Source organism: Anolis sagrei, chromosome 3 (genome assembly GCF_037176765.1).
Source record: "Anolis sagrei isolate rAnoSag1 chromosome 3, rAnoSag1.mat, whole genome shotgun sequence".
NCBI lineage: Eukaryota > Metazoa > Chordata > Lepidosauria > Squamata > Dactyloidae > Anolis > Anolis sagrei.
The window spans coordinates 61,132,238-61,147,662 of record NC_090023.1 but is presented as its reverse complement, the minus strand read 5'-3'; the positions used below and the strand labels follow the sequence as shown (position 1 = coordinate 61,147,662).

The 15,425-nt window shown below is 39.6% G+C and overlaps 1 protein-coding gene across 1 annotated transcript; it reads left to right on the top strand.

Annotated features, from left to right (window-relative positions):
* Positions 1–241: 241 nt before the first annotated feature.
* On the top strand, positions 242–13,803 carry HSPA13 (heat shock protein family A (Hsp70) member 13). The gene is made up of 5 exons (XM_060773746.2): positions 242–504; positions 3,740–4,080; positions 7,147–7,360; positions 7,678–7,845; positions 8,819–13,803. The coding sequence occupies exons 1-5, from the start codon at positions 480–482 to the stop codon at positions 9,484–9,486; spliced, it is 1,416 nt and encodes a 471-aa protein (XP_060629729.2). The 5' UTR covers positions 242–479; the 3' UTR covers positions 9,487–13,803.
* Positions 13,804–15,425: the final 1,622 nt, after the last annotated feature.

Sequence of the window (15,425 nt, the reverse complement as noted above, 5' to 3'; positions counted from 1 at the left end):
GTGATCCAATCCAAGAGCCAGCAGAGTGATCTTGCTTGATGTGTCCTAATCTTGCTGTGTATCAAGTAATAGCAAGAGCAGGTCCCTTCCTCAAACAAACTCCTCCTCCCAAGAGGCAGAGCGCCGATTGAGCGTCACGAGCCCGCTTGCCTGATCCATTCTGACGTCACTAGCGAGCCCCTCCCCCCTCCCGTCAGCCTCCTCGCGCTGCTTGGGTGACGTGTCTTTCGTCCGCCTAAAGCTCAATGGCGTGTTCCCGTTGGCCGATGGGTATCGTAGTTTGTTTACCAGCAGGGCTGCGTTAGAGTCTATGTAGAGCAGCACTACATTTCCCGCCATGCAAGAGGGCGGTGGGAGGGCTTTCGAAAGGAGACGGAAGATACAGTCAGCATACGACCGGAGAAGGACTCAGGAAGCCGGCAAGTGCCACTACGGAGTCGCAAGCGGTGTTCTGAAGGGACCCGAGCAAGCGGGTGAAGATGGCCGGGGAAATGACCATGCTGGGTGAGTGGGAGGGCGGCGTGCTTGGCCGGGAGGCCTTCAGGGCTTATGGGGGCCCGGCTATGTCTCGGAAGCCCCGTCAGTCCCCCACTTCTCCTCCTTCTTCCTTCTGCTGCTTCCTTGCAGTGCTGGCCAGGCCTCAGGGCTTAGAGAGAGAAAGACAGAGAAAGGAAAGGGACAGAGTTCAACAGGGACCAGGCATGTAGCCCCCCCCCCCCCCCCGAAATTCTGGTACATTATTTAAACTGTTATGTTTATTCATATCATGTATATTCCATTTACTATAATTGCTTTGCAGCCGCCTTGGGGGTTGCGACAAACCCTTTGATTGCATCCCTGTATGCTTGTTTGTCGTTATTGCTATGGCCACGCAATAATAAATAGTTTTTTGCAGTTTAAAGGATTCAACTTTCGTGGTGTCCATCCTTGCCCTCCCTATTGAAAAGGGGGCTTCTGCCTTTTGGGAAATATTTTGGTTTCGTTGCCCCTACATGATCACCATGCTCAATATATATGGGGGTATTGGGATAATGCTACCAAAGGTTTGCTAGGGTAGATCCTTTCTCACTCAGACTCCCCCCCCCCCCCCCCCCCAATCAAAATCCAGGCTACTGGCCTGACAGGGACAAATGTAAGATACTCCATTTAGGCAGGGGAAAAAATGAAATGCAAAGATACAGAATGGGGGACAATGCCTGGCTTGACAGCAGCACATGTGAAAAAGACCTTGGTGTCCTCGTGGACAATAAGTTAAACATGAGCCAACAATTTCATGCAACAGCAAAAAAGGCCAATGGGATTTTGGCCTGCATCAAAAGGAATATAGCGTTTACATCCAAGGATGTCATGCTACCCCTCTATTCTGCCTTGGTGAGACCACACCTGGAATACTGTGTCCAGTTCTGGGCACCGCAATTGAAGGGAGATGTTGACAAGTTGGAATGTGTCCAGAGAAGGGCGACTAAAATGATCAAGGGTCTGGAGAACAAGCCCTATGAGGAGAGGCTTAAAAGAGTGGGGCATGTTTGGCCTTCAGAAGAGAAGGCTGAGAGGAGACATGATGAGGGCCATGCGTAAATATGTGAGGGAGGAGGGAACAAGTTTGTTTTCAGCAGGCCTGGAGGCTAGGACTCGGAACAGTGGCTTCAAACTACAAGAAAGGAGACTCCATCTGAACATTAGATAGAACTTTCTGGCTGTCAGAGCTGTTCGGCAGTGGAACTCTGCCCCAGAGTGTGGTGGAGGCTCCTCCTTTGGAGGCTTTTAAACAAAGGCTGGATGGCCATCTGTCGAGGGTGCTTTGAATGCGATTTTCCTGCTTCTTGGAAGGGGGTTGGACTGGATGGCCCACAAGGTCTCATCCAACTCTATGATTTTGTGAGAGGAATTATGGGGGCCCAAGAGAGCCTCCACATTCAGTGAATTGTGACACCACTCTCACTGCCATGGCCCAGTGCTAGAGAATCCTTGCAAATGTGTTGGTTTTGTGAGATCTTTATCCTTCTCTGTCCCCTTCCATACAGCTGAATAAAATCCCACATTATCCGCTTTGAACTTGAGTATATGGCAGTGTGGACTCAGATAACCCATTTCAAAGCAGATATTGTGGGATTTTCTGCCTTGATATTCTGGATTATATGGCTATTTAGAAGGGCCCTCTGTCACAGGGCTCTGGTGCCACAACAAACCACACATCCCAGAATCTTACAACAACGAGCCTCAGAATTTAATCACATACAAACTTGTGTGCCTGTGGGCATTATGTAGTACCCACATATACAGTATATAATAACAGTAATAATAGTAGTAGTAATTATTATAACTTTATTTTTGTATCACGCCTCCATCTCCCCAAAGGGACTCAGGGCAGCTTACATGGGGTCAAGCCTGAGATTCAACATAGTTAAAATATAACAACAAAATTCATAAAAAACATTTCAAACAATATAAAACAACCACAGAATACAATACATAGCGAACATCTAGCAACCTTCAATGGTCTGAGTAGTGTACTGTACTGAGTTCGGGTGGGCAACTGGTGCAAATCACTTGCCAAAGGATAGGATTGATGGATAAAGGAAAATGAACAGTATTTGGACCTGGGGGGGGGGGGGAGCTAATATAAGGAGAGTATTAAGTCTCTAAAGGGGGCAATGGTAATGTGTAAGATCTGATTATGGATCAAATTGGGAACCAGAATTATCTGGGGAACTATCTAGTCCAGGGGTCCTCAAACTAAGGCCTGGTGGCCGGATACAGCCCTCCAAGGTCATTTATCCCGCCCTCACTCAGGGCCCTCACCAAAGTCTGAAACGACAGTCACACAACAACAACAATCCTATCTCAAAAGCAGCTCCACACTTCCCATTGAAATGCTAATAAGTTTATATTTGTTAAAATTGTCCTTGATTTTAATTATTATATTGTTTTTAAGTGTTTCTTGCACTACAAATAAGATATGTCCAGCGTGCATAGGAATTTATTCTTTTTTTTTTTTCAAATTATAATCCGGCCTCCAGCAGTTTGAGGGACTGTGACCTTCTGTTTAAAAACTTTGAGGACTCCTGATCTATTCGAATAGATAATATATGCATTATATGCTATTTTATCTGGATAATTTGTTTTACAATGTTACTGCTTTACATTTGTTATTGTTCATATAGATATAAAGATTATACATATTAACCCCTGTTGTGTGACAGACCCAGGCACTACAGTGACTGTGTATGAGATAAAGGTTAATGACCCAATCCCTGGCATTTATTCCCACAACAAGGGTTTAAGGAAGGCATGGGCAAACTTCGACCCTCCTCCAGGTGTTTTGGACTTCAACCTCCACAGTTCCTAACAGCCTCAGGCGCTTTCCTTTTCCCCCTCGGCCACTTAAGCTGAGGTGGAAACCAAATTAAAACCAAATCGATTGTAGGTCCTTGGTTTTTGTGTGTAAAAAGAAAAGATGGGAATGAACAATGCTAGAAATTATTAGAACAGACAGAATATAACACTGGCAGTATCAAAAAGCTTTAATTTAAATAATAAAATCAGTATACAGTCTTGAGTGCTATTTAAAAAAATATAGAGCAGAAAAGAGACAAGGGGAATGTGAATGGTGTAGTAGAACATCTGCCTGGAATGACATGTGATTGACATCTATAAATTTCTGTGATGCTGACATGGATTCTGCTTGGATGCTTGTTTGACTTGTTATTTTTTTCTTTTGGTTCTTTTTTTTTTCAAGGTTCTGCAATTTTGACTCTCCTGTTAGCTGGATACTTGGCCCAACAGTATTTGCCTATGCCCACACCGAAAGTAATAGGGATTGACCTTGGCACCACTTATTGTTCAGTTGGGGTGTTCCTTCCTGGCACGGGGCAGGTGAAAGTGATTCCTGATGAAAACGGACACAACAGCATCCCAAGTATTGTCTCATTCACTGAGAAAGATGTATATGTGGGATATGATGGACTTGAGCTGGCAGATGCAAATCCACAGAACACTGTGTATGATGCAAAGCGCTTTATAGGAAAGATTTTCACACCAGAGGAACTGATAAGAGAAAGTAGTAGGTACCCCTTTAAGGTGAGATACTGGCTTTGTTTGCCAGCTACTTACTATGTGATAACCACAGTCTTAGAACAATTTCTAAAAACTGTTAGTTGGCTCTTGAAATAGGACAAGTTGAAGTCTTTTGGTGAGAAATGCTGAAAATTAGTGTGGAGTGTTCATTTCTGTTTTACTGAAATGTATATATGCTGCTTGGACTGCTTAATTTTTACTGCACAGTTGTTTGATCTAAACTATGTACATTTTATGTGCCATGTCAATCTGTGATTGCAGAAAGTGGGAGCAGAAAGCATACAAGGTATTCCTAACTTTGATTATAAATGTTGAAATGTTTATGTAGTTTCTATACAAAATCTTGGATTAATACATAGACAGATATAGCTGAGCTTGTAAAAGTGGCTGTATATACTCCTCCCTATCACAGCACACTTAGCCCAGTATGCCACATTAGGTTCAGGGAGCCATGGTGCATTGAATGAGTTTCAATTAAATGCTTTTTCAACTGTGAGCCCCAAACCATATATAAGGTTCCTTTAGCTCTATATGGATCATGAAAACGCTGGCAACAGTAAAAGGTTTCTGAACACCATCCTTTTACACAAATCTCTTGGCAACAACATGGAATGTTTCCAGTGGACAGAAAATGCTTTAGCTGTACTCCACAAAAAGGAAAAGCAGCAAGCTTTGCAAATACTGATTTATTTTCAGTAAATGTTTGATTTTTATAACTTTTATATTCACATATGTCTGGGGTCATTTAAAAATTTCCTAGGCAGACAGGGGTCATGAGTGAGAAAAGTTTAAGAAGCTCTGGTGAAAAAGGATCAGGATCCCCAAATATTAGGGAAAGGAAACATTGATTAATAGATTCCCTCTCTCTGAAGATAACATTCATAAAGGGGTTCCAAACATCCCTCTAGTACACTTCATCTTAAACTGTGAGTCCCGACCCCAAATGGGATCCCCTTAACTTTATGTTGGAGTCCCAAAAATTTGGCAACTGTAAAAGTTTTCTGAATAACACCTAGTGGCTGTTTTAGACATTTATGTGGATCTGTTGTGCAGTGTTTACAGTGTACTCTGCAGAAGATGCTTCAGCTGTCTTCATTAAAAAAAATCAGCCTATTTTGCAAGCCCTGCAAATGCTTATTTGTTATCAGTAAATGTTTGAGGTTTCTATCTATTTTACATACCTGGAATCATGTAAAACTTTCTCAGGCCCCAAAGGTCTGTGAATGAAAAAGATTAAAAAGCCCAGATCTAATCCAAGTGCAGTTGCAGTCTGGGAATCCACAGGTAAAGCTCACCAGAAAACTGGTGCAGTCAGGTAAAATCTCAGAAAAAATGAGGGAAAACAATTTCCCCCTAAATTGGAAAAACGGGGAAATGGTTGATAAAATATATTCTTTTAGAATAATGAAAAAAATGGTAGCTAATGTAGTTCCTGACAGTAGTTTTGCTTTTTTGGGTCTTTTGAGGGGAATGTGTGCTTTATGTTTAGAGAGCCAGCATTTTGCAGTGCTTTGAGTATTGGGTTATCACTGGAGACTAGTGTTTGAATCTCTCAACCTCAGAGGAAGTCAAAGAGAGATTCTCTCAGAACAAATCTTGCCATGAAAACCCCTGCTGCCATAAATCAGACATGACTTGAAGGCACACAACAATCAAAATACTTGATGCTATGGAGAACTGAAGGACATAAAATAATTGTCTTCACTTTTTAAGTATTGATAATTTCTCCCTTTTTCATTATTCCTTGCCTGCCAATAATGCTTGTTTGAAGTAATGATAATTTAAATTATAATTTTGTTGTTTCAAACCAAATGACGAAGTACTCTCAAAATCTGTAAGGAGTCCTAATATCGCATTTATTCAGTGTTACCAAAAGCTTCTCTTTTTTAAATATATATTTTTATATTAAACACAACAGTTACAATTCCCACCACCACTACGAGGATTATTTTGTATTATCTGCCAGAAATATTATACCTGTTCACATTCCCACATCATGTGCGTAAACCACCCTTTCTGTTGGCATCCATGCCAGCACTGACTGATCCCCTTTTTATGATAGTACGCTAATTGACAGGGTGTACGATACCACTTATGTAATGTTTTCCTCCTCATTTCTCTTACTCTTGTATTCCTTGTCATCCCTGTTGTCTCTACCACTTGTCTCATATCTTGTTCTGTAATTTGTAACTCCATTTCCCACATACTTTTCAAGTCCCGTATTGTACACCCGTCGGCCTCTATTAACGTATATATTTTACTGGCCTGTGCGTTGTTTCCTTCCATTTTTTCTCTCATTATTTTTTCAAAGGCGGTATCTTCTCTTTGTACCATATTAATATTTTCTTTAGTATTTAGACAGGTACAATTTGCTCTTATCTGTAGCCAGTTTTTCTGTCCAAGCCATTGTTTAATTCTGTTCTCCCTTACTCTTCCCTCACTATTGTACAATTGTTCTATTCTGTCTATTCCTTTTTCCTTCAATATCTGGATATTTCTATTCACATTTAATTCTTTCTCTTTATTAATTGACCATAATGTTGACATTTTTGATTTTAAACTGCCTATTCTCCTTTGCCACTTCTTCCACTCTTGCATTGTTCCTTACATTGGTCCTGTTAGTTTTTCAATATGCCTTTTATCCCATTTTGTATAGATTATTTCTTCACAATCAACTCCATTAATTTCCTTCTCAAATCTCACCCATTTTTATTGGTCACTTGCAATTCTATTAGTCTTTTGATTTGGAAGGCATTGCCATATATCTCTAGACTAGGACAACCCCATCCTCCTTTCATTTCTTTTGCAATTAACAGTTTTTTTTCCTTATTCTTGGTCTTTCCCCCTTCAGTCCAATAATTAAGTTACCAAAAGCTTCTTACATTTTTTTTCTCTCTCAATAAATGTAAAACATTTTAATGATTTTAACATTCTAGAAATTTTACATCTCTGTGTTCATTGGAATGAAGTCTTGCTGTGTGTTGGATGTACAGGGGGTTAGTCTGATAAGTATATGATAACAACTTCTGATAAGTGGAATGCTTCAGACCTACTGTCTTTCTCCCTCAGGTCCTTAACAACAAAGGAGCTGCTGAATTTTCTGTTTCGATGAATGAGACGTTCAGTGTAACACCAGAATACATTGGTTCTCAGCTGCTCTTGAAATTGAAGAGGATATCAGAGGAGTATCTTGGAATGCCAGTTTCCAAAGCAGTGATTTCAGTGCCAGCTGAATTTGATGAAAGGCAGCGAAACTACACAATTAAAGCAGCAAACCTTGCCGGTAGTATACATTTTCTTCAGTACTCTTATTACACAAGTGTATTTTCATAGCTGCTTGTCCTGAGAAGACATGTGGTAGACTGACAATATTGACACAATAGCTTCTGCTTGTATGCCATTAGAAGTCATGAATAAGAACAGCTATTACAATGCAAGAGATGGGTAAGTTTAAAATGGAGTTTAAAGGTTATTTGCATATAACTAGTGTATTCTCACACCAAAAAAAAAATCCAGTGCTAAAAGAGTAATCAACCCTCGGATTCATCATATTTGATGTAAAAATATTCATTCACTATACTATTTTTTTTTTCTTTGAAGGGCTGGAAATCTTGCGAGTAATTAATGAGCCTACTGCTGCAGCAATGGCATATGGCCTCCACAAGGTCGACGTGTCCAATGTTCTGGTGGTAGATTTGGGTGGAGGAACACTGGATGTTTCTCTGCTGAACAAGCAAGGAGGAATGTTTTTAACACGAGCTATGGCAGGTAAAAACAACAACAGTAATAATGTACTGTATAGTATTAATTCTTAAAAAAACTTTGTGGACTTATTATCCCCCTATGTGTTGAAGATTAAGGTGAGCAACGCATGAGTCATATATGCCCCCAACCAAGTAGACATTTGTGCTGCTCAGATTTAGTAGATTGGCAGGGAAGAAACTCCAAATGTATGTTGAAAACAAGGTATGTGCTCCTTCTGTGTCTTCATTTAAATGTAAATAGGTGAGGGGTCCTGCAGAATGTGCAGGGATAGGGTTCAGCCCCTTATTGATTCTTGATGGGAGTCCTGTTGGTCCTGATGTACCTTGAACATTGCTCATCCATTATATTTTCCTGACCTGAATGCTTCCTACACATTATACAGGCAGTTAAATATATGGATTGAGATGGAAAATATTGCACTTGAGATTTTAGGAAAGATACAGGTAATCTATTAGATCTGCATTTTGATGACCCATTCAAGTTTGTCAGCTGAATCTTAAAGTCCAAGTGCCAAAGTTGCACACATGTCCATCCTATTGTAGACCAGGTAAAGGAGATATAGCAGTTAACCAGCCATGTATATATAGCTATTATTTTTCCTTAGTATGATATATTTCTTTGCAAACTTGCCTTATTGATTTTGTACTTGGGAAAAGATGCACAAAGTTGTGACCTAAACCATGTGTAAATTTTACAAGGCCAGGTTTGCACAACTTGTAAACCACAAGCTGTGTAGGAGTGCCATCCAGTGGTATATTGAAGCTGTTTTTTGTCAGTTTGTTCTCTATAAGAACAATGTCTTTTTGCATGTGGCAGAAATAACAAATGCTTAAGGCTGGCAATTAAGTATTTGGTTTTGAAAATGTGTAACTTATTGAGAGTTTCTCTCTAAGCATTGTGTACTATCAATTATATATCTTTGGTGTTCTAAATGAGTATTGCGAGTTGTCTAATGTATCTGAACTGTGTATTTTAGGTAACAACAAACTTGGTGGGCAGGACTTCAATCAACGGTTGATGCAATATCTATATAATGAGATCTATCTCATGCATGGCTCTCTGCCTTCCCGAAAGGAAGAGAGACATAGACTCAGACAAGCTATCGAAGCTGTCAAACTAAATTTGACAATTCACCACTCTTCCACAATCAGGGTTTCTCTGACTATGCCAGAGAAGAAGGACCAACATCAACACTTGCAGAAGCAGAATAAGAACCAGCATGAAAATATTGCTTTAGAATCTCAAATGAAGAGTATGGAGGACAGCTTTTCAGAAACACAGAGTGATAATACTTGGAAAAAAGTTGTCTTTGAAACAGAAATTTCCCAAAAACTCTTTGAGACATTAAATGAAGACCTTTTTGAGAAGATCCTTGTGCCCATTGAGCAGGTGTTGGAAGAAGGGCATCTCCACAAGACCGAAGTAGATGAGATTGTGTTAGTTGGAGGCTCCACCCGAATTCCAAGAATACGTAAAGTTATTACACAATTCTTTGGGAAGAAACCCAACACTTCTGTTGACCCAGATTTGGCTGTGGTCATAGGGGTGGCTATCCAAGCAGGAATTGTTGGAGGATCATGGCCTCTTCAAGTCAGTGCTGTGGAAATCCCAAACAGGCATTTACGAAAGAGAAATTTCAATTGAGTTTCAGTATTCGTATACCTTCTGTGTTATTCCTAACTTTTGATCCATTTGCATGGTACTGGGCTTTGCAGAGTCTGTTAGTTTGTCCCTCATTTTCCTTTGCAAAGGTTTGGTAATTTGAAACTGAGAGGGGTTAATTTCTACTTGAGCTGCAGAAAAGTGTGCTCATTTGTGAAAACTAGTGGTCAAAAGACTGTTCATGAAAAGTAACTTTGTCCCCCCCCCCTCCCCCAGTTGAGTAATCACCAAACCTCCAGACTTCATTACTTGAAAAGAGAATTAAATAATTCTGGAATTATGATGGCAATAGTGTTGACATTGTCTCCTGGCTCTTCCCAGGTATTTGTATTGCCTGTGCTCGACTCGGCACATTGCAGTATTTATTCAGACGTTCATGTTAAATGACATTTGAAAGCACTTTCTCAATGTTGCATTCAAGCTTGAATGTTTTAGACACCGTTATCAACATTTCTTGTCTAATGTGTTCCTTAGCAGTAGTGGCCATGGGAAATTATTACTTCTGAAGAGCTGTTTTAATATTTCCTACTTTGAGGTGGTAAGAAATAATGGTTATGAAAGGTTGAGAGAGAGAGAGAGAGAATAGCATCTGAGCATCGACAGTTCAGATGTCAAGCTAAACAAATGCTTAGTGTTACATGAATTAGAGTGGTACACTCTTCCAGCAAGATCATGATTCGAAGCTTTTGCTTTCCATTTTCCAGTTATTCGCAGTTTTACCATTATGTTGAATCTTTAAACTTGTAACTATTGATATGAACCAACGTCATAAACTCTTGTTTGAACTTGACTTGTTTCAATGACCATTGGAATTGCACAATGTGTCAGCCAGAAATAAGGAAAGTATATAGGAATGAGGTTTGCTTTGAATAAACCATGGCTGGGCACTTTCTGGCCCTCCATTTTTTTCTAAAGTAGCCCATCACTGTTGGCAAATACATTCAGTGCTGTGGGATGATGGGAGTTGTACAGAGACATCTGAAGAGATACAAAGTGCTCATACTAAACTGTAGTTTAATATGTTCAGATGAAGGCACTGTATGTATCTCAGTCTGATGGCTGTCTTCCAGTTCTGATAGACTAATACTCCTGAAGTTATTTCATAAGGACATTCTTTTGTCTGCACTTTAGCTGTTGCTGTTTTTGCACTTCAGGAAACAGTTTAACATTCCATGTAAAACCTCATTTGAAATAGTACATTCAGTTACTGTTTTGGTAGAAAGTAATGTATTGGATAGAAATATTCCATGATTATTGAATGAGAACACTCCATGCTTGATAATAACAATATTGGTATTCTGAGGCTGCCATTGGTCTGTAGTATTGGAGGAAGCATATAACTGTTTACTGCTCATACTAGGTTTAGATTTGTTTTCAAAACTGTTACTTGTCTTAATTTAAATGGCCTAAATCATTTGCAAGTCCCATCATAAGTGATTCCATTAGATCAACAAGATGTATGTACTTATTGATTTATACAAAGGATAGCCGGAAAGTAAGGTTACAAGATTTTTTTAAAATACAAAGAATGAAAACTTGCATGGATTATAGCATAGGTATTACATTATTTTTCCACATAATCCTAATTCAGTTCAATACATTTTGTCATCCATGCGATGAGGTTTTTGATGCCTGTGTCATAGAAGTCTCCCGCCACCTTTTTGAGCCAGTTCATCACTTTGATTTTCACCTTGATGTCACCAGAAAAGTGTTTTCCACCCAGGTGTTCATTCAATTTAGTGAACAGATGATAGTCATTGGGTGCGAGATCAGGGCTTAAAACATCCCAACCAAATGAAGTCAGCAACTCTTGTGTTTCATGAGCAGTGTGTGGATGCGCATTGTCATGAAGGAGAGACTCCTGCCATCAGCATCCCACAACGTTTGTTTTGGATGGCTCTGTAAAGTTTCTTTATAGTCTCACAATATCTTGCAGCATTGTTTCTCCTCTTTCCAAAAAATGAACAAGCAGAACCCCTTTGCTGTCCCAAAAAACTGACGCCACCATTTTTCTCAGAATGAATCGCAGAGGCATTCATGCCTGTTAGCATTTAGGTAGCGTATTACAGCTTAAACTTCGCACTTGGTGGGTAATGGAATGAGGATGCTCATTTCTAACCTTCACCACAATGCCAGTTGATGAGTAGTGCCAGGCATCAGTAGCTTGTTTGCTTCCGCTGGCTTCCCACCACACAGCAGTGATACCAACTTCCTCTCTGAAAATTCTCCACGAGAGCTACGTGCTTTGTAACCTTACTTTCCGGATAACCCTTGTAATTCAGTAGTTGGTTTAGTGGGCCTGCTCTATTTGAGATTAGCAAATGAGTGAGGGCCAGTCGGATTATTTTTCAATCCTAAATTATCTAAGACAATACTGAGGTTTCTTTTCTTTTTTGGCTTTTGGTATTCATTCACATGGACAAATGGAAACCTGGCAAAGTAATTTTTTCTCTTGGCTAAAAGCATTTCAGCATAATTGGGGAAGTAGTTACAAGGATTAAATGGTGACTGCCTATTTTACACATGCTTTTCTATGTGCGCTCTTTGTTAGAACCATTTGTGTGTGGAGCAAAGCTTATACTGTATTGATATCAACTACTTGCCCAGTTTTCAGGGAACTGTGAATCATTCTCAGTACTCAAACTTGGCTTCCCTTTCCTTTAAATCTTAGTTCACAATCTGAAGAGCAAACTGTTTTAAAATTTTTGTTTTAACAGTTCTGAGTCTTTAGGTGTCAGTTGTTTCATTTTTTTAAAGTACAAAAATTCCACTGGCCTTAATGGTTCTTTGGATTTGGACTGTACTTTTTCTAAATCTGAAACTCTTCACACATTTCACGTGTGAGGGATGTGTGGTACTCCAGATGTTTAACTTCAGTTCCCATTAGTCCTACCTAACATCACTTGAGAAGAGGGATGATGGACATTGCTGTCCAACAATATCTGGAAGATTACACAGCCTTCATTTCTGATGTGTGCCTTAACTCATTTCTGACATATGGTGACTCTTAAGGCGAGGTTTTCTTGGCAATTTTTTTTTCAGAGGAAGATTTATTTGCCTTCCTCTTGGTAAAAGAATGTGACCTTCCCAAAGCCAGTCTGGGTGTGTTCACCATGTAAGCTGTCTTTCCATCTCTTAAAACTGCACCAATTAATTGAGACATACACTAGATACTGTATACTCTTGATGATAGAAAAGGGAAGTCAACAGTTGAATTGAAATAGTCTTTTATATTCTTGCCAACACAAAGCCTTCTCCAGTTGCTTGCAAAGTTGGTAGCAGTGCTCATTTATATTAATGTTTTGTTTGATTAAGCAAGAAAAGGAATGCTTTACCTCAATGTATTGTAAATGCTGTTGATCTGTTTTTTTATTATTATTTTGAAATATGTTGGAACCATAAGTTATTAGGTAATGATTTTTATATAGTCCAAACATGTTAAAAGCTAAACTTTGACATATGGCATTCATATGGGTAATAGGCTAATCCTATTTTGTGTTAAAATTGAACAAATTAATACCAAGGGAACATTTTTTGTATCTTACATTCAGATTTAGCAGGAAGAAGAAAGCATTTTCTTTGTATTTTGAAGAACAAAAGGAAAGCCACCTCTGGTGGACCAATCTATCTATCTATTATGGGGCAGATACAGACTTGCACAGGTAGTTAAAGCAGAATAGATGTGCTTGCTTTTGACCCTTAACATTACATCAGGGTGGAGAACTTTCGGACGACAACTCCTCTCATACCTTGCTATTGGCTAGACTTCTGAAAACTGGGCTCAGTGCTGAGATTGAGATTTAGCTGCAGGGTTAGAAGAGTTGTTTTACAGAGATAAACACATTTTGGACATCATCCATTGATTCTCAACCTGTGGGTCCCCAGATGTTTTGGCCTTCAATTCCCAGAAATCCTAACAGCTGGTAAACTGGGATTTGTAGGCCAAAACAGCTGGGGACCCACAGGTTGAGAACTACTGATTTTTACACAAAAAATAATCACTGTAAAATGTTTCTTTTTCAAGACACTGCTGTCTAAAGAAAAAGAACATGCTTATGTGTTCAAATTGTTCTCATGCGTGTCTGTTAAATTACTGTGTATGAAACAAGATTTATACTTTCTTAGAAGTATAGTATGTTAAGTTAGCTAAGACAGTGGTCAGTCTTTTTTCGCTGCTGCTACAGTTGTTACTAGATTGTTGCACAGAAAATGGGTGAAGGCTACTGTGGAACATCTTTCTTGAATGATGCGTTTATGAAATTGACTTTTTGTATAAAAATAAAAGGCCTTTTTCTAGTGTTTGGCATTTTATTTTAAATTGAATATCCTTAGCTGGCAATACTGCAATATTGCCAAATGATATCCAAATGGAGTAATAATGAACTTTGAAGTCTCTGGTACATAAGGAATGTTTAAATTGGTGCATTCTTGCCCACAGGCTGCAAGTGCACCTAAATGTTTGGTATGTATTGCCCGACTTAAAGTGACAACCAGAAGTGATGTAGCAAAACTGCACATATTTGCCATAGGTAGCCAAAGGCTACACTTTACCCAGCTCCAGCTATAGAACAAAAATGTCATTGCTCTAGCTGTTGCTGCATCCATAGGCAGGTACTTTCCATTCACTAAATAGATCATCTGAGAGATTCTTGTTTGCTGGCAAGATTGTGACATCAGTTATATATTCTCCAGCAATGGTAAATTTATTTGACCTTAATTCCTCAATTTCCACATATCTTCTTAGTAAATGAAAACTTGAGTTTCTAAGATATCCTCATCTTCTGTTCTAATATTTTAGGCGACTGCCTGTAAAGGTGCTGTGAACTTACTAATAGCAAGGCCATTACTAGACATCCTGGCAAGTATGTCACTTGTCAGTGATGAACATTTTTTAAAGGATTTCTCTTCACAAATGGAATTAATCTTCTAATCTTTATAGTGGATGGATATGTTTGCCTGGTGTCAAGAAGACCAAATTTTAAAAGCAGTTTACAACCTCACATCTTCTACTGAGCCATGGTCCTGCTGCAAAAAAGGTACAAGTGGCACAGACAGTAAGAACGACCAAATATCTGAGCCCAACCTCTTTGATAGCTGTTCAGGCTGCTTTCTTCAGAGAAAGGCTAGCAAGGCTGGCATGTAAACTTGTGTGTTGTGCATGAATACTAGCTAAAGTGATGCTGTATCCTTAAAACGAGGCTGCATTCTGACTTAGCAAGTCATCCCTATCACAGGGATTGATTTCATTGCCCTTGGTGGGAAAAGCAGCTCCATCCTTGCCAGGGTAAGCTGAACGCTTTGGCAGAGTAGCTTCTCTCTCCATTCTTTCAAGCCTATGTCTTTCTAAGTATGTGGGAATAGCTCTACCAAAAAGAGCAATGCCTGATCCACCCATCTAAGGGGATCAATATTTGTGCATAGTATAAATGGGAAGTTGTATCACCCAGTTTGATTAATATTTGCCAAGGAAATAAATGCCAACAGAATTCTACCAATTTGTATTGTACATTTACTTTCCTATATTGATCAGGTTTCAGTATTTAAATATACAGGGCATTAAATGAATATTGCCTCCCCTGGTGGCGTAGCGGGTTAAAGCACTGAACTACTGAACTTGCTGACCAAAAGGTTAGCGGTTCGAATCCAGGGAGCAGGGTGAGCTCCCGCTGTTAGCCCCAGCTTCTGCTAACCTTGCAGTTCGAAAACATGCAAATGTGAGTAGATCAATAGGTACCACTTCTGCGGGAAGGTAACAGTGCACCATGCCGTCATGCTGGCCACATGACCTTGGATGTGTCTATGGACAATGCCAGCTCTTCAGCCAAGAGTCAGAAAGGGGAAACCTTTACCTTTAAATGAACTATGGCAGGCAGCCCTGAACTGTAGTTCAGCCAAGGTAGTGATATACCATGAACGTCCTG

What these genes read in the sequence shown, in the direction of transcription:
- HSPA13 (XM_060773746.2), top strand. Translation starts at nt 480, where the DNA reads ATGGCCGGGGAAATGACCATGCTGG. An exon ending in CGGGGAAATGACCATGCTGG is followed by an intron (nt 505 to 3,739) that starts GTGAGTGGGAGG and finishes TTTTTTTTCAAG; the next exon opens with GTTCTGCAATTTTGACTCTC. An exon ending in GTAGTAGGTACCCCTTTAAG is followed by an intron (nt 4,081 to 7,146) that starts GTGAGATACTGG and finishes TTTCTCCCTCAG; the next exon opens with GTCCTTAACAACAAAGGAGC.